This window comes from Betta splendens, chromosome 14 (assembly GCF_900634795.4).
Source record: "Betta splendens chromosome 14, fBetSpl5.4, whole genome shotgun sequence".
Lineage (NCBI taxonomy): Eukaryota > Metazoa > Chordata > Actinopteri > Anabantiformes > Osphronemidae > Betta > Betta splendens.
The window spans coordinates 12,334,880-12,354,737 of NC_040894.2; the positions used below are offsets into that span (position 1 = coordinate 12,334,880).

At 45.8% G+C, this 19,858-nt stretch overlaps 1 protein-coding gene across 2 annotated transcripts in view; it reads right to left on the reverse strand.

Annotated features, from left to right (window-relative positions):
• Positions 1–19,858, reverse strand: part of srrm3 (serine/arginine repetitive matrix 3) — a 60,618-nt gene that overhangs the window by 18,349 nt on the left and 22,411 nt on the right. For both annotated transcript variants that reach the window (XM_029172818.3, XM_029172817.3), the window contains exons 2-3: positions 11,721–12,031; positions 2,335–2,436 (exon numbers count right to left, since the gene is read on the reverse strand). In XM_029172818.3, the coding sequence (XP_029028651.1) occupies positions 2,335–2,436; positions 11,721–12,019 (401 nt within the window). In that variant the 5' untranslated portion in view covers positions 12,020–12,031. The remainder of the gene's footprint in view (positions 1–2,334; positions 2,437–11,720; positions 12,032–19,858) is intronic.

The window sequence follows — 19,858 nt, forward strand, 5'->3', positions numbered from 1 at the left end:
CCAACCCTCCTCTGATCCACCAGATCACCCAACACCCAACAGTTTCGCCCCAGGCAGTCTCCTCTCTCTTGTTACAGTCCCAACAAGTCCTGCTCTGGGCTTTTCCAGTTACAATTCTATACTGTGGATGAATCTGAGTGATGATGACAGAGACATAACAATGATGTGCAACCGCGGAGCATCTATTAGTTAGAGAAAGATGAAAACAGGCAGGATTAATGAGATGGAGAGGATGAAGTGACTTGTGGAAAGAAGTTAATTAAAATAAAAAAAGGACAGTGCATCAAATGCCCGTGGGTCACACTGTTCAGATCAAGGGGAGAGGGACGGCGTGGAAACAGACTAAATAAATTATTATTAAGTGTCTGGAAGGAGAGCACAGGCCTGATGCTTTGTGTGAGACGGGGCTTCAGAGCCTTTAATTGGCCGAGCACCACTGGGCACAGCAGGGAGGCCGAACGCCAGCACAACAACCCCACTTCACTGTGAAAACCCAGCTCGGCCAGTTCAGTGAGTCACACACACATTCATTCGAGTCCATGACTGAACTCGTATTATTGGAAAATGCTACGTTCAATTTTCAGCCACTAAAACGACGACAGCAAGACAGGATCAACAGCTGCAGGAAACGCAGGTGTAGAGAAGACGTCACTGAACCGTGAGTGAGCGCTGTGTGAGCTGGCGGCATCGTTTTATCCCTTGTGAACACTGAAATCAAAGGAGGAATTCAGACACAGCCAATAAAATCAGAAGAATCATCTTTCGGTCCAACTGTCAAACGCTGCTTGAGACAAAGCAAGGGCTTTTCAAACAGTGCGTGTTTTGTATCCCTGGATTTTGTCTGCAGGCACTACAGGCTGAATACAATGCATTTCTATGATAATTAAAAGTGACATATGCTATAGTTTAGTATTAAACAATAAAACCTGCATTCATACACATTCATACTCTATGCCACGGCCCTGTCTTTGTGTTGGTCCTGCTTCCTGGTCAGCAAAGTAACTGATCCCTGCTGTGTTCCTACATGGCAGGCTTCTGTCCAGCCGGAGCACAGTAAAGGCAGTGCCACTGTTGGTCAGATGAGGAAGGGTCTCCTAATGGGGCCCTGGTGAGGAAGGTTGCTGGGACTTGGCAGTGATGAACTGTAGCCGAGACCCTCCTCAGGGCTGCGGCACAGAGTGCAGCTCATTTATATCCCCGCTCAGACAGCCACTCTACCACAGAAGCCACCATAGATTTTTCTCTGCTGGAGATAGTTATAGTTTGTTATTCTGGGGGTAAGAAGGTGGAGGCTTGAAGGATTGATCGCACCTTAGAATAATGGCCGGGCCAAACGTATGGGGGTCATATTAGAATGAAGGATTGTCTGTGATCATGGTGAAAGTTCTCTAAGTTAAAAAAAACTTCAATTTGATTGATGTACAGTGGAAACACAGATTCCTTTCTATCGTCCCTCTTAAAGAGTTCATCAGATATTAAAATGCCTGTGAAGCTGATGTTTTTTGCCATTCTGCATGAAGTCACTGTGTTCAGTGACATCGGTCTAAACCATGAGGTTAATAAACGCACGATGGCTGTAATTTCTGACCTTCACTTGTATACTATCAAATCCAAGCAGAGGAGCCTTGAGGACTTGTACTTTGCTGGTTGTGTTTGAGTTTAAGGGCCTGTGTGAAATAGAAGAAGTGGGGATAACAGCCCTGCAAATTACAACCTGACCAATTTTCCACATCAAGGCCTTTGTGCAGAGTGGAAGTTGCAGAATTTGAGGCTCTGACAGTCTAAATTTGTCACAAACACAATAGCTATGTACCAGCTTCGACCCGAGAGTAAGAATAAAGGGGAGAAATGCCAAGTTGGTTTTCAAGGATTTTTCAAAGAAGAATAGAACGAAACAAAATACTAGTGTAATATCTGACTCTGCGTTGGTGAATGAGCCAAAGGTACAATATATTACAAGAACATAGGAACATGAGTCAATAAAGAGATCATGGAGACATAATCTGGAGGTACTTTAATGACCTCCAATAATTGTGGGACAAACCACCCTCACTTACCAACATCAACTTTGTACAAAACAAATGTCCCCCTACACTAGAAAACAAAATCACTGCAGAGCAGGTACTAAAAAATTAAGCTGTCAAATCACTGATTTACAAGACGATGGGTAACAAGAACAAACAGGTAAACCTCCGGGGGAAGAGATGACACTAGAACTAGATGAGGGTGAGTACAGCACAGACACGAATCAATACGAGACACAATAAACCCACAGCGCCGCCAAGGGCCCGAAGGGGGAACTATTACCAAATTAGCACGAATGCAGTGACTTACACTGGTTGCGAGTTTGAGCCCTCTCTGGTGATGACTCCCTCTTTGTCCATCAGCATTTGTCTGAACGTGCTGACCTTCTGCCGTATCTCTTCTTCAGTGTACCTGAGGACATAAAAGTGGGCTCGTTAGATATCATCTCAGAACAGTTTTTTTTAATCCCAGCTAGCAGGGTCATGTGTTTTGACCGCCAGATGGAGCCGTGTGACCCCCCCGCTCACAGCCACGACAGGACATGACCTCTCACTGGCTTCTGACTGGATCATGACCAAAAACTACAGTCGGCCGAAGGAGCTGTAATCTGGTAAATCACTGCCAACCCACTTTAACCTGGGAGGCTTTGCTGCTCAGTCCCTATCTACAGTACATGCATCCTGTGGAGGGATGAATAAAGCCCACTGGTGATAAACCTGCTTATCCACACATCTTCCAGTGATGATGTGATTTTTAGAGTGGAAATTGCATTCATCTGAGAGATGTTTGCTTTTTTTCCAGTTTAATACACAGTAGCAGTGGGTGTGTATGGATTGTGAGTCATGGCTTTGATGGTGCACAGAACGTGTTTGTGGGAGGAGAAGGTGCCCAGCAGCTGAGGCCAGATGCACACACTTCACTTCCAGCGTTGGTTTCAGGACTCAGCACAGGATCGAACGGCAGCGCACAGTGACTAAAGAGACGCTGGCTGTGAAAATGAATGCGTTTCAGCCAAACACGGCTGAAGGGCTTTTTTCCCCGCTGATGATCTTGAGGGTCTGACGCTCACAGAATCGGCTGTTCGGGCTCCGGTTTCTTTGTCCTCCCAGTGAAAGCATAGCACAACAAATTTGGCCTCTCTTTGATTAGCGTCGCTCTCTAATCCAGTGATTCTCAACTGGTGAGTGGGAAACCACAAGTGGGTCGAGAACCTGTTTTCAGTGGGTCGCCGGCTTTGGCCAGACTTTTTTTAAATCATTTTTTTAAATAAAGGCGCGCCGTCGACACTCCTCAGCTGTAGGTGGCGATTGTGCCCTGTGATAGTAAGGAGCACCTGCCGTTTGATTGCATAGAATTATTATATAATATATATAATTATTGTGTGTGTATATATATATACACATATACATATACACACACACACTCTATTCTCACCCTCCGCGGGTGGTCTCATCCACTTTCCAAGCTCGGGTCCTCTACCAGAGGCCAGGGAGCTTGAGGGTTCTGCGCAGTATCCTTGCTGTTCCTAGGATTGCACTTTTCTGGACTGAGATTTCGGATGTTTTTCCAGGGATCTGTCGTAGCCACTCCTCCAGTTTGGGGGTCACAGCCCCTAGTGCTCCGAGCACCAAAGGCACCACTGTGGCCTTCACCTTCCAAGCCTTCTCCAGTTCTTCTCTGAGCCCTTGGTATTTCTCTAGTTTCTCATGTTCCTTTTTCCTGATGTTGCCATCGCTTGGTATTGCCACATCCACCACTACGGCTTTCCTCTGCTCTTTATCCACCACCACAATGTCTGGTTGGTTCGCCATTACCATTCTGTCAGTCTGGATCTGGAAGTCCCACAGGATCTTGGCTCGCTCGTTCTCTACCACCTTGGGAGGTGTTTCCCACTTTGACCTTGGGGTTTCCAGTCCATACTCCGCGCAGATGTTCCTGTATACTATGCCAGCCACTTGGTTATGGCGTTCCATGTATGCTTTGCCTGCCAGCATCTTACACCCTGCAATTATGTGCTGGACCGTCTCTGGGGCCTCTTTGCACAGTCTACACCTTGGGTCTTGTCTGGTGTGGTAGATCTGGGCCTCTATGGCTCTGGTGCTCAGGGCCTGCTCCTGTGCGGCCAGGATGAGTGCCTCTGTGCTGTCCTTCAGCCCAGCCCTTTCAAGCCATTGGTAGGATTTGTTGAGATCAGCCACTTCAGTTATGTTCCGGTGGTACATCCCGTGCAAGGGCTTGTCCTCCCATGATGGTCCCTCTTCCAGCATCTCATCCTCTGTTCTCCACTGCCTGAGACATTCACTCAGCACGTCATCTGTCGGGGCCTTATCCTTGATGTACTTATGGATCTTGGATGTTTCATCCTGGATAGTGGCTCTCACGCTCACTAGTCCTCGGCCTCCTTCCTTGCAGCTAGCGTACAGTCTCAGGGTGCTGGATTTGGGGTGGAACCCTCCATGCATGGTGAGGAGCTTTCGTGTCTTAACATCTGTGGTCTGTATCTCTTCCTTTGGCCACCTTATTATTCCCGCAGGGTATCTGATCACTGGCAGAGCGTAGCTGTTTATTGCCCGGGATTTGTTCTTGCCATTGAGCTGGCTTCTTAGGACTTGCCTTACTCGTTGGAGGTATTTGGCTGTTGCCGCATTCCTTGTTGCCTGTTCAAGGTTGCCGTTTGCCTGTGGTATTCCAAGGTACTTGTAATTGTCCTCAATGTCTGCTATTGTTCCTTCTGGGAGTGAGACCCCTTCTGTGTGGATTACCTTGCCTCTCTTTGTCACCATCCTCCCACATTTCTCGAGCCCGAATGACATCCCGATGTCCGAGCTGTAGATCCTGGTGGTGTGGATCAGCGAGTCGATGTCGCGCTCACTCTTGGCGTACAGCTTGATGTCATCTATGTAGAGGAGGTGACTTATGGTGGCCCCGTTCCGGAGTCGGTATCCATAGCCAGTCTTGTTTATTATTTCGCTGAGGGGGTTCAGACCTATGCAGAACAGCAGTGGGGACAGTGCATCTCCTTGGTATATGCCACATTTTTTTTTGATGGATACTTGGGCAAGTGGCTTCCCATTGGCTTCAAGGGTGGTTCTCCACAACCTCATCGAGTTTGCAATGAAGGCCCTTAGAGTTCTGTTGATGTTGTACAGCTCCAAGCATTCAGTGATCCATGTGTGTGGCATTGAGTCATAGGCTTTCTTGTAGTCGATCCAGGCTGTGCACAGGTTGGTGTGTCGCATTCTGCAGTCTTGGGCGACTGTTCTGTCTACCAGGAGTTGGTGTTTGGCTCCTCTGGTATCCTTACCAATGCCCTTCTGTGCTTCGCTCATGTATTGACTCATGTGCCCACTTATCTTAGCTGCGATGATGCCTGACATGAGCTTCCATGTTGTGGAGAGACAGGTTATTGGCCGGTAGTTGGATGGGACTGTGCCCTTTGAGGGATCCTTCATTATCAGGATCGTTCGCCCTTCGGTTAGCCATTCAGGGTGAGTCCCATCCCTTAGCAGCTGGTTCATTTGTGCTGCCAGGCGCTCATGGATTGCAGTGAGCTTCTTTAGCCAGTAGGCGTGGATCATGTCAGGGCCAGGTGCTGTCCAGTTTTTCATACCTGAGACTCTATGTTGGATGTCTGCCACTGTGATAGTCACTGGATTCTGTTCAGGGAGGTTGCTGTGGTCTTCCCTCAGATCCACCAGCCACTGTGCATCACTGTTGTGTGATGCCTCCCTTTCCCATATACCCTTCCAGTACTGTTCAGTTTCCAGCCTTGGTGGGTCTGCTCTGTTGTTATTACCCTGCCATTGAGAGTACACTTTCGCAGGTTGTGTTGCGAACAGCCGGTTTATTCGTCTGGCTTCGTTATCTCTGGTGTATCTCTTTAGGCGGCTGGCCAAGGCTTGTAGCCTTTGCTTGGCAGTTTCGAGTGCTTCAGGTATGGTCATCTGGCTGTACCTCTTGGGCATCGGTCTTTTCATTGCACCTCTCTGGGCCTCTGTCATTTGGCTCACTTCCCTCCGAGCTGCCTTGATTTTTGCCTCCAACCTTCGTTTCCATGGTGGGTATTGTTTCTCATGGCTCCCATGGTTGCTCTTATGGCCAAGCACCTCTAGGATCACTGATGCTGAAGCGTATATCAGCTCATTGGTTTCTGTGATTGTTGTGGTAGGAATCGCTCTCAATGCTGCATTCACATCTTCCATGAGTCTTTCTGATGGTACTTCACTTAGCCGTTGTAGTGGGGTTCGGAGTTGCCTGTTCAGTCTCGCCATGATCTTATCTTTCAGGTCAGTCGCTGCCTCGCTCAGCGTATCTGTGCTTATTGGGGCTTCGTACCCAATTTCCGGTTGGGTAGATGGTGAAACCTCCCCTCTGACCTGGCGTCCTGGCTCCCCCTTGCCGTAGCATTTGTGTTGTATCTCGTCAATCTCAAGTTGTGATAGCAGTTGCCGTTTGTGGATGTTGGAACACTGAGCTACTAGTTGCTTCGCCGTCAGCCTTGAATGTGGGTTTCTCCGTTCCCATTCACCGCACATTCTTTGCATGTAACCCCTCTGACTAGGGTTACTTGAGTAGTAGCATTCCAACAGAGCCTTATTCTCGCATCTCAGCCATTTCTTTCTTGTTCCAGTAGCCCACTTCTCGCCAAGGTGCTCTGGTTCCCCAACACCTGACGCAGACCTTGTTAGACCAGGCGACGTCTGAGCCGGTATCTCATGTGGTTCATTGTCTCTCATGATATGAGGTAGGCGGTAGCTTGAAGGGTCTTGCCCAAGGACCCACACTGGATGCCTATTCGCCCTAACGGGGGTTCGAACCGGAAACCCCCCGCATGCAAGTCCTGTGACTTTACCGATTGAGATATATATATATATATATATATATACAGATATTAAAATAAAATGATATTCTATTAGTTTTTGTCACTCCAAATGTGTCCTCCCTGCTGTGTCCCTGTTTCCTGCCGCGCTGCTTATTTGGTTCCTTTTTCTTGTGCCCCTCATGCATCCTCACATGTGCGTTTCCCTGAATTTCCACCCCTTATTGAACATAGCGAAACGCAAGTCTGACCCCCTAAAACTACTACTTAAGAATATAAATTTTTCTATAATGCAGTGTTGGTTGTCACAGATTCAGTGAGTATTCTCAGCTACATAATTATAGTTAACATATTTTACGTGAAAACACAAACCGAGTGTTAAAAATAATTGCATTTAAAAAATTTTTGCTGAAATCTTCTGATTATTATGTCAGTCAATTGATGAATTGCATTGAATTAGCTGGATTTTGGTTGTGGCTTGTCACTAAGTAATGGTGGGTCTAATCACACTCAAAGTGAATTTCACTCTAGTGAAATAAAAATGAACCTTAGAGGGGAATACAAACTTGTCGCTGCTGTATTTTTTCCAGTTGCAGTTAAATCCCTCACAGCACCTACAGTAAATGCCTGCAGATCCAGTGGACAGGAATCTAAAAGAAAGATGTTTGTATGATACTGAAATCCATGTTACCTAACATTACTCATGGAAATGGTCATATATTGGTTTGTCAGAAGCGATTAGGCTGAGCACCCTACAACAACACACATCGCTTCTGCAGCTTTAATTAGCACTTCTTCCAGCTGTATAGGCAACACACCATCTGTTCTACTCTGCAGACTTGCAGAGGAAGGAACGGTCACTCTCAGAGAGGCTGGGCAACACTAAATTCAAATTAAAATCAATGCTGAACTGCCTGTGCCGTTGTGTGGCATGTGTGTGTGTGAGATGGGACTGCTCAGAGACCAGAACCGGCCAAGTGGAGCCAAATGAAAGCCATTTAGTCCAGGCCCATTGCCTACAGCATGCAAAGTCTCAGTGAGTAGGGAGGAGAGACAGAGGGGACATCGATCAGCATGAGGGGCCTCGAAAGCACCCCATCCATGAAAGATCACTACGATTAAAGAAGCTGATTGGAGTAATTAGACAGCTCCGAGCACCCACAGATCCTCCCATTAACTTGGAATCCTGGAAAATGAATAGATGTGTCCCAGAGACCCTCCTAACATTGATGATCATTGATTCGATGAAGACGTGTGTGTGTGTGTGTGTGTGTGTGTGTGTGTGTGTGTGTGTGTGTGTGTGTGTGTGTGTGTGTGTGTGTGTGTGTGTGTGTGTGTGTGTGTGTGTGTGTGTGTGTGTGTGATGTCTAAAGTCTCTTTCTACGAGTCGTCCCCAGGCACTGATGTACACCAGTGAAGCTCTGCAGCCATCAATTTGGCTACAGAGACTCCAGAAGCAGAGGTGGGTCAGTGTATTTAGAAACACCGCAACTTAATCTAAACTTTAGATTAAGTTTAGAAACAACATCACTAATATGAAATCAGGTGGACCCGGTCTTTGGAGGTCTATACTGTAGACCTTCTGGTTAGACATCACACACTAGATCAGACAGAATGAAGAAAGAATAATGTCCACTTCTTCTCATCCCATCATCAAAGACTCCATCTCAGCAGAGACAGGTACTTACTGCAGCCTTGGAGGTTTTATGAGCAGCTCTAATGAGACAGTCACATCTCCACTGCAGATGATGCCTAAGCAATAACTATCAGATCTTACTTTGCCATCACCCGAGTGAACGTTTGCTGTCTTTAAATTGATTTGCTCTCATGACTCTCTACTTCATTTTAAAACAGATACAGTTTTCACGACACCCAATGAACATTTAATATTTCTGCTCGGTGAAGCAGGAGCAATTGACTATTCTGTTACTATTGGACAATGGACATATGGACTCATTAAAGAGGTCTAGCACACACTTTGTTGTTGATCTGAACTCTCATTGTTTCTTCTATGAATCCAAACTGTGTGGGTGGGGTGGGTTGGGAGGGGTGGGGGGGGGCATAGGGCTTTAAAGGGAGGGCCCCCAGCAGGACCCAGCGCACACCGAGTGAAGAGAGCTCATTAAGAAGGTGGAAAAAGGCTCAGACGCCGCAGGAGTTTGAATCGTGCCCGGTGACTGTGGCTCAATTATCACTGACTAACACCTGTGAATAAAAAGCTGGACGATGGCAAGAGCAGACCTGGTCGAGAGCCATGTTATCATAAGGTGTGCTAAGTTAAGCCTGACTCTTAAGGATTTATGTACCAGTGTTGACGCTCCCCGGCTGAACATACAGACCTCTTTAATTGCTGGCTCTGTCTAATTGGCTCCCAGCGTGAGGCCATCATTCATGACAGGCTATTTATCCTGGTCTTATCTCTGGAGAACAGTTTGACTTAACTGAGAGGGTGGGTGGTGGGGAGGTGCTGTCTGCTAGTGTGGCTAAAGAAGCAGGCAGGTGTTCAACATGCCCCCCAGCCTAATCCTTCGGCGTGGCCTCAGTCAGGACAGCGAGGCGATGCTGACGCGGAGGCTGAGCCCACTGGCTTCAAGCCAAAACAAATGAAAACAGACTGCAGCCACCGTCTTAATTGTGTCTAATGTCTGGCACCGCTTTCCCTCTCTATCCCCGTTTCATCTCCCACTCGATCCCTTAATCCTCCACACATGCCCACCAACCCTCTGGTTGAAAGAAGCCCATTAGGAACTGGAGAGGCAGGGGGAGCCGCGGCGAGCCCCGGCTGCCAAATGAGATTCTCCTTCTATTACAGCTTCACAAGAGGACCAGAGTCCGTCCGGAGCCGAGTGGCCGGGCGCGTGTCTGTGTGGTAATTAGCCGCTCGCTGCCTGCTACCACAGTGTTCCACCAGATATCAGAGGTCTTTCACGTTGCTCTCAAACCGGGCCAGGACGGGGGGGGGGGAGCTCAGCAGATGGCAGGAGTGACCCCCGTTCCCCCGCAGCTACATCAGTCCGCTGCAGCTCCTTAATGGGGCCCTGGTGTCTGACCAGGCTGGGCCGGCTCGGGGAAAAAGGGGACGGTAAATGAGGGCGGTAGAAGGAAGCTGGATGCATCCAGCTGTTCAAAAACGACACTGTTTCACTTCACAGCTGGATAGTTACATCTTCAGTTGCTGCTTAAAAGGATAAAGCGAAAAAAAAACTCAACTACTGCTACACTAATTAGCCTCAGTAGCCTTTGATTGAACTTTAATGACCCCTTGTTGGGAAAAATTATTTCTGCATTTTGACCCAACCCCTGGGGGAGGGGTGGGCGGCCACAGTGCAGCGTTAGGTAGTGTCTGGCTGAAGGGCACACCTGGTGCCAGAAGCTGAGCTTGAACCTGGGACCTTCTGTGTGTGTGTGTGATAAAATTATTGCTATGAAACGCCACACGGACCACCCTCAACTAAAATAGAGAAATAAAACTGTTCTCGAGCCGCTGCACTAGACTCCTCACAGACGCCCAACTAGCAAACAGGAGAGGTGAGTGCGAGAGCAGAGGACATGCTAATTATGTGTAGTGACAATTAGGTTATCAGGGGCATCTGGCCAAGCTGCACCCAGGTCTCCACCAAAGTAGTCCCTGAGGAGGGCTTCACTTAACGCAGATCTGCTTCCTGTTCTGGGAAACTAGTCTTTTAGGGACCACGGCCAGCTCCTACTAGTTGGATGTAAGGGAAATGTGCTGAGCATCCTACAAGAGTGGTTTAAAAATAATAATAAGTCTTAGCTGCTTGAGAAGCATCACAGTTGGTGATAGACAGAATAAACATATTAAAATGCAGCTGCAATATTTCTTAACAGAAATGTATACGTCACTCCTCAGTATCGCGACGAAAATGACTTTCGGCAGGAAAGTGACGTTGGATGGAATAATTTGGTGCAGTTAGTGAACTCAACACCTCCACAGGTGCAGAACTGTCAGTGTCAACTTGTCATCTACCCACGGAGGCTTTCACAGCTTGCACTGCAAGCGGAGCCCTAATAACTTCGTTCAGAGAGACGATAAACAGCGACGAGCTTCGCTGAAGACAGGATTGTTTCTTATCATCAAAAGCCTCATGCTTCACTTGTTGAAAGAGCACCCAAACAGAAAACGGCAAGGTTTCCGTCCTGCAGGGTTTTAGTGTCGAGCTGTAAACAAATTGGGAAAGTCAGAGATGCTCAATTTTTGATGTTCTTCTTTGAATAGACTGTTCAACAAGCACATGTAAAGTCACCTGTTTATTGTTTTTAAGAGCATCTTCCATGAATCCAGACCCACGTTGCTATTAGAGGCTACCCGTTCTTATCAGCATACTCAATAACAAAATCTGTTTCTGAGAAAGATAAAGAAATTCAAAACAGCCGTCAACAACACTGTTTTATAAAATAACTACTGAACGGCTGCTGCAGGTTGACGTAGTTAGATGCTGAACCCTCTCAGACCCAGCGAGATAAGGTTGCATATATATTGCCTAATATTGTCTCACTGCTAGCTCTCACACTGTGCGGTTTAATAAACATGACAAAACAGCTGTCAATCCTTTCACTATGACAACGATGATGAAAGAGTGGGACAGAGTTTGTACATGCTTTTGTTGGTCTACTACTACTGTCAATATATTTATTATAAAAAATGTTTTTGACACACAAGCCATGAATAAAGAGTACAATGAAATAAAAGACTGACTTATACAGTAAATGGAGCTCAATCATTTAAATTCATATTATGCAAAATTTTAAATAATGGAAACACAAAGATGACTTAAAAAGTCATGTTTGAGTCTAAAAAGTAATTCAATCAAATGAAACAGACAACATGTAACACGTGCTTCTCCCGCCCACTCACCCCTGCTCCTCCATCATCTCCTGCAGCTCCATGCACTTGAGTTCCACCCTCCTCTTCCGTTCATGGTCCAGAATCTCTCTGTGTGGCTTCTTCACCAGGACGGGCTCTGCTTTGGGCTCCTCCTCCTCCTCCTCCTCCTCCATACCTGGCTGCAGGCCCTCGGCCTTAGCCTGGAGCACTGCAGCCGCCGCGGGCCCTTCTGGTCCCGCGGCTGTTCCTGCCCCCGCCCCGGAGACCACCGGCTGGGCCATCCCATTGGCACCGTCCTTAGGAGACGGCACCCTCGCTGCATCGTACATGGTTAGCGAACTCTGCGGAGACACGGGGGATGGAGAGGAAATGATCAGTATGATGACTGAATGGCTGACCTTCAGCTAACAAACACAAAACATAATACAAACTGCATTTGTAGACATTCAAAGACCGGACAACATGCGAAAACTGTTATGTGACGTGAATATCTCTGGACAGGCTGCAGCGTTTCTGCATGTACTGTACACCCCCCCCCCCCCCCACACACACACACACACACACACACACATGCTGTACACACATCTTTTGTACACGCAGACGTGCATCGCCAGTGACAGCACTAGCAGCAACTTCTGCTCTGTGAGTCAATGACCCAAACGCCCCCGGAGGCCGACTTCTCTGTGAAACTCTCTGATCCCCGGGACCGAGCATTAAATCCAGTTGCTATGCCATGTATGCAGAATGATAGGAAAAGGCTCCGGTGGAACTTGGATGATGTCAACCGTGGACGCAGGCCCAACCTTTTTGTTTCTTGCTTGTTTACTTGTGAAAATGATGGTGTTGTCTCGCCGAATGGAAAGTTGTGTAGTACTTTACAAGTGCTGCATGCACCGGGCTCTGATTATGACAAATTGTTCCGTCAGAGCCAGTGCAGAACAAGAGGGAGGCCGGGAAGACCTTCACATGCTCGTGAACCTCGCCTGCCCAGCGCCGCTGCCTTCCCTCCACAACTAATGGCTTCATTTTTCACTCAGGAGCCAAAAGCACTTCATGGCTGTCACACATGCAGACAGCCTCACTCTGAGACTGCAGGTACAAGCACCCAGACATATTGTACATCTGTGGCTCATCTCTTTGTATGAGCCACGTCCTCCCCACCAGTGCCGCTTCTGATGGTTTGACTGCTTAATAGGGACGCGCTTGTTTTTAGAGGAGCTGTGAGCTGGTAAACGAGCCGTGGATCTGAGCCGCAGCTCTCGGCGAACAGAACAGGTGGCGGGACAGCAGGAGGGATCATCGCTGAATCTATTATACAGTAAATCAGCACTTGATATTCCCAGACACTGATCTCTCCTCTGCACACGCACGGCGGTGAGGAATTGTGGGTTGAAAAGCTCTCTTCGATCAAACAAGGTGTCGTGTATTTCCACGACAGAGATTTCACAAGAACTCAACTTTTATACATGACAAATTAAAACAATCATATAATGATTACAAAAGAGTAATAACAAGAGAGGCAGAGACCGAATTCACCTGCTTGTTCCTCTGCAGAGAGAACCGAGAGGTCGGAAAAGGTCCGCTGTGTGCTACCAGCGGACCCTCTGCGAAGCGCTCTGAAAAACCCCAGCCTGTGAAGGCCCTCCTTATAACCACCACCTAGAGTCTTTCCACATGTCCAAATAAGGCTACTTGGAAGGTCCTGGCGCTGGGCCGTGTTATCTGTCCAGCTCCCAGATTCCTCTGGCCCAGCTTCAACCTCTCCGTTCCTTTCCCAGGTCGGCGTGACATTTTGAATAACTCAGATAACTATTGTTAAACAACAGATTCTGTGAACACAGACTCTGTGAACTCAGTTTAAGCAAACACACGAACCCATCTACTCTATGTACTTCTCTCATAAGCAATGATCAATTTTACTGCTAAAAGTAAATGTAAATGTCTGTTTCCTGGAGTCTATCCCAGATGTTCCCCAGACAACGACCCTGCGAAACTGCAAGGGTTGAGGAACAGTCACTGCATCTTAACCTGACCCGAACAGATTGTTCACTACCTATATAATAATATATGATATGATACATAAATATACTACAAATCCCCTCCTCATGGGCATTTTAATGCCCATCAATCTTGAAAGCGAGTGGCCAAGAAAGCTCCTCTTTGACTCATCATACTGCATTATATTAAATAGACATGAACTTCAACATTAAGATGAAAAAGCAAAGTTAAAGATTCACAAAATCTGTGGTGAATAGAACACCTAAGCTCTTCTTTCAGCTCCAACAGGTGATCCTCCCACGCTGCTTCGTCCAGCATCTGCAATTCAGCTCATGCACGGGCAAATTCAAACATCAGTGTATATCAACGATGCAGCTAAGGGCGGCGCTCCGCCCACACCCTATAGCCGTGTTGGTCAGCGCAGCCCCACAATATTAGGTGGGTGAGGATTGTTTGAGGAGTGTAGCTGGAAGTGGAATAATTGGACTCTCCATCAGCTCCTTCGGCTCCATCGACTCCTCCTTCATCCGCCACGGTTGTTCTGGAAGCTGTGGCACTGCACCCTCTGCGTTGTCCTAGGAACCTCATCTGATGCCCTGCCTTTCTGCTAGCGACCCAGTTGGCCCAGCTTGCCTTCACGTTGAACACAGAGTCCCTCATTTCTGGACCGTCCAAGGCTCCAGCACACTTCTGCTGCACCATCCTCTGTCCCCCTCAGACTGGTGCTCCAGCTGTGACCTGAGAGCTGATAGCTGAGAGGCAGAAAGATCTGCACTATAGTGCAGCATAAACCATCCTACAGAGCTGGGGTTAGGGTTAGGCTGAATAGAATATATAGTTTGCTTTTTGTTCCAGGTCGTTGCTGTAGAAATCAAAAGATCAGAGAATATAAAAACCCACAGTTGTAGCAGATCATAAGACACACCCTCCTCTGATACTGAAGTAACCTGTGGATGGAGGTTAAGAGTAGGAGAGAAGTTGGTTAGGAAAGAAAATTAGTTTAAGCGAGATGTTTATGCTGACGCAGTTTCTCCACTGCAACTCTGTGTAGAGAGAAGGGTTGAAGTTGTTAATGTGAGCTTCCTGTGTACAACAACACACTGAGATGCAGAATGAAAATTGTTAAACCCTCATTATATAAAATCAACAACAAGAAACATCATCGTCATGTGTCATAGTCAGTCCGTAGAGCATATACAGTATCAGTCAGTCATGTCATGAGCTCAGGGTTTTTGTCGTGCACGTGAGCTAAGAGAGAAACCTCTTGCTCTATGAGAACTATAATTTAGAAAGGCTAGCCTGTGACCTTGTTCTGCTAAATGAGTCAGCAGTGTCACTCAGGGCCCATCAGTGATCCGGAGTTTGATCTTCTTTGTCCTCTTCTTTCCTGCAATGGAACAACACAGCTTTCCTGCGTATATTAATCATCTGTTTCACATAGAAACTTGGTTGATGCATTAAACACCATTTCGTCAAGCAAAGCTTCATGCAATGTTAGTCTATGCGTTCGCATATTTTTACAAGCTACACACTAAAATGCAATGTTCACAGTACTTTTTCGTCCCTCTATTGTCATTGTCACATTTACACTTTCCTTTTCATTCACTCCTCGACTTCCCTTAACTCCTTTCCTTCCTGACATACCCTGCTCCTGTCACTTTTCCTATCACTCCACAATGAGTCCCGCTGTGAGATCATACTTCTCTGTAGCGTAAGCTATTTACAGTATATAACAAATCAAATTTTGTGCCAACTCGACCACAACCTTTCCCCCATGGATTAAGTTCACCAACTTGGGATAAAACACAACAGAAACAGAATAGTCCATTCTCACAGCAGATGCCACACACACAAGTTCCCCAGTTACTAAGGACCGACATAAAGCAATAATCAAAACAATTTTTTACAATACATTTTTTCCCCCCTCAATAGACAGATAACTGTCCATTGAATTTGAAGCTGATTAAATCATTAAATTAAGGTGGATGGATAAAAGGACACTAGCAAAACCCTAAAAGTAATTTCCTACTCTTATTTATCCTACGTATTTATCCTTACCAGGGATCATCATCAATCCCTGAATAAAACTGAGTGAAATTAAGATGTCAATAGAAGGAACAAGAATGTTTAGACCTTAATAACTACAACATCAACACGAACTAATCTCATTATGAACACAGAATCATTGCGTTGTAGGAAACCTTATTGAATTCAAGAAGCACTGCAGATGCATGTATTAAGTGACTTTATGACACAATTAACGTGAAGACTAAATAAGCTGAATCCTCACAAACTATCAGAAATGACAGATGGACATAACACAACCTAGTTAACTGTTGGAAATGCAAAGCTATACCCTAGAAATTCAAACAACCCCACAATTATTGTTACATCTAATTATAATTCCCCTGTGACTGTCAGAGTTTGTAGTGATAACAAAACACCTGTGGACGATAACTGAAGTATTGTAACCTATTAAAGAAAGTCCATATAAACCCACATACAGTCAAACCTCTTGCAGGATAAAGCACCGTCACTGTTGCTGCTCAGTCTCTTCCCCAGACCTCCTCCTTCTATGCCGTAAAGAACACCACAGCCCTGTCACATTTGTTTAAGGCCTGCAGACTGATGACATCTATGTTAACTGTTTAGCAAAAGGATGGAAAGAAAAAATTAACTGAGACCTGGTTTACACATTTGCTAAATGTGTCTTCTGCTCTGCTGGAATATATTAATGATAATGATGATAAGAACTAAGTGGAACCTCATCAAAACATGTCAAGGTGATCATTAAAACTGCAGCCTCGCTTAAACAGTAGACGGACTGTGCAAATCCTAAATGTAGTGTAGTGAATTGTAGCTGCTTGCAGCACCACAATCCGTAGCATTACAATACTGTACTATAGAAGACTAAGCATTGTTGCAACAGTTACACCTTGCAGGTTCTGAATGGTTTGGTTTTTCTGTCTATTGGAGAACTGGCACAGTAGCAGTGAAAGGCACACCTGGTTTTAGTCACCTTAAAGTTTGATGTTTTCTGTAACACATGAGAGCATGATGCGTTATACTAGCTTACATACTGTAGGGATCAAACTGCTGTTTACTGTATGAGGGAAACATGTACACTCTCCTCATTCCCTTTTTTAGCTGATTGACCTCCTCAGATACTTCACTCACTTTATGGTATGTGGGAGGCACTTCCTACAGTGTTGAGGCTTGTCTAGTGAAACTTCCTTACCTCAATAATGTGAATGAGTCTTTACCAATACCATGAGACAACTGTCTACAGTTAGTGTTAGTTGGAGAGATGGACTGAGGCATGTCTCAAAGTCTGGTGCACACAGTGTCTTCATCAACATACTTCACATTCACATTGTTTTTAACACCGTCACCCACTGAGCATCAGGTGGAGCATTTGTCAGCAGAGTGATTGAATTGGGAACTTTATCTTGAAATATTCTCTATACCTTTGTCTTTCCCTTGCCTAGTAAAATTGGCATATTTTTCATTTTTGACTCTGTTGGCAGGTTTAAGGACTAAGTCATTCTCACCAGCCGACTTGTTTATTTTATTTCCAAATTTTAGATATTTGTCTGAGTCTCAAAGTACTAAAGTGTGCATCAAGGTGAAGTCACAGATTCAGAGGCATCTGGCTTTTTGGCTTTTGATGGAGCCCATCAACAAAGTTCATGAATCCTGGAGGTGTCTGGTCCTCTCTAGTAACCAGCTGAGTGGACTCCACATTGATCAGCAGACCCCTTTGGTCTGGGCACTCCTCGTGAGCCTCGTAGCCAATCAAAGCAGTGGCTTCTTACGTGACCAGTCTTCCCACAGCAGTAGCATCTCACGCCTCCTTTGTGGCTGCCTCCTGTTCCTCTGCCTTTGTCTGCAGGGAACCCTCCTCTCCTCATAGGAGGTCTTCTTGTCCACCCTCCTGGTAGAATGTACATCACCTGAGGTGTGGCCATGCCTGGTGGTGTAGGTGGGGTCTGAGGCACGCTGGCTGGTTGAGCAGACACCATCCTCGTCTCTCTTTTCTCCCCCTCTGTTCGCTGCTGCTGGCGTGTTGCTTCTTTCACTGCCTCCTTTGCCTGCTCCTGACGCAGCTCAACAGCATGAATCACATGCTTAGTTATTTGTTCTAGTGACAAGTTGCAAAGTCCCACAGTGTCAGTCAGATCATTCTGATCTGGTCTTGAAAGCCAGGGCAGATTTTGACGCTTTGCCTCTTCGACCAGCAGAGGAAGTCCATCAGAAACCTCATTTACCCGTTCGTCACCCACACACACTAATTCCCCATCTGACTCAGCCCACAGTGATCTAACTGCTCTGTCACGCAGATCACTTTCACTGCAGGAATTTCCAATTGAGATTTTCTCTGTGTTTAAATAAATGTCGGGCAGTTCTAACAACTCATCCCTTTCCACTGCCCTGTCTGTCCCTTCTAGATCAGCTACAGGGTGAACTGGCTTCTTTGTCCGTAATGGTTTTGTTTCTTCTGCATCCATCTGGGACGCATCTGAAAGAGACTTAATTATAGAGATCTGATTAAATTGATTATCACCACATTGAGTCGTCTTTTTGCTCATCGTTTTTGCACAGTTGATAAACAATTGCAACACTGCATTTTCTCTTTCCCGTTTAAGGCCTCGCTTTACAGATTTGTCTTTTATCTTATAGGTTTTTATAAAACCCTGCATCTCTGCACACTGCCTCAGATCAAATGTCCCCTCTGAAGGCCAGGGCGACGTGGATTCATGTGTCCGCTTGCTCCATTTGTCTGAGCATTTCTGAATTTCTTTCATCAACACCTCGACTGGAGACATGTTCCCATCCACAGATCTCATTATTAAACATGTATCTTTACTGAAAATATGATTTCAATCCCTAATTACACCTAATTATACTTGTAACTGAACTAATCTCAATCAGTGTTCTAACTGAAGTAAGTTCCCTGTCTTTACAACCCATAGTTAGTGAAAAGCAACATAAATATTAAACAGTTAAATTGTAATTTGACGCTCTTCCTTTCTGGGTATCTTGGTTTTACCTCTGTTTTAAGCAACTGGCCCGATAATCATTCCTAGTGACTGTTGAGCTGATGAGTTTTGATTTGTTCTGAATAAAAGAGTAAGTCTGATGCAAAGAAAAACCAAACCACTGCAGAAACGCCCGCTTCAGAGCAACTGCTGAAGAAAAATCATAAGCGTCTTATTGGAGCTGATCATGTGCTTTGTTTATATTACTAGGTTTACACAAAATCAGCATAATTGAAACACTTGATTTAACGTGATAGTGATGTCACATGCTGTGCCTAACCCACATTAGGTCACAAATGGTGGTCTTGCTCATGAGAATGCAGGTGCTACAGACGCGTGAGCAGAAAGACCTTTGATATAAATGGAGGAATGTTTATTAACTTTGCCCAAATAACCTAGTTAACCTAGAACCAGACAAAAATGGAAACTGAAAATGAAAAAATAGAAGCTAAATCCCACCAATACACACTGACAGAAAGTATAACCAACACGCTGCAGACCACTACTGGTACACTAGCATGTATATCGCATACCCCTGTGGTTCTATTCTCACCTACTGTATTACTAACATTTATTCTCACCTAATACTAACCAGGCACTAATAGTCTATACATACATACATCTGATCTGAAAAGTTGGTGAAAACTCAGGGGAGGGGTGAGGCGGAGCCTCAGACAGATGGAGGCTCGAAAGTACTCTGTTTGTCTTTGTACTTCCAGTCTGATTCTGCCCTTAGAGAAGCACACGGCTGACGGCTCTAAACCAATTGAGAAGCGTTAGCGTTACAGTAAAATTCCTTCCTCTTCAAATGACGTAGTAAACGTTTTGAAGTTTAGCTGCTGTCCGTTACAATAATAGTAATAATAGGAACAAAACTAAGGCTTTTAGTGCAGTCTGCCAACTATGTGTCTATGTCTCTCAAATGCACACTCACACACACACACACCCGAGCCTACTACTAGGACTAGTACGACACACACCCTTGAGCTTAATGCTCTGAGCAGTAAAGCACATACAGTACACACACTCTTTTCTCGCTCTGGAGCGTAAACAACAGAAGAGGCACACGGCTGACGCCTCCACACCCAATTCAGAGACCGCGCCTCAACTCCCCCTTTTTTTATTATTTTA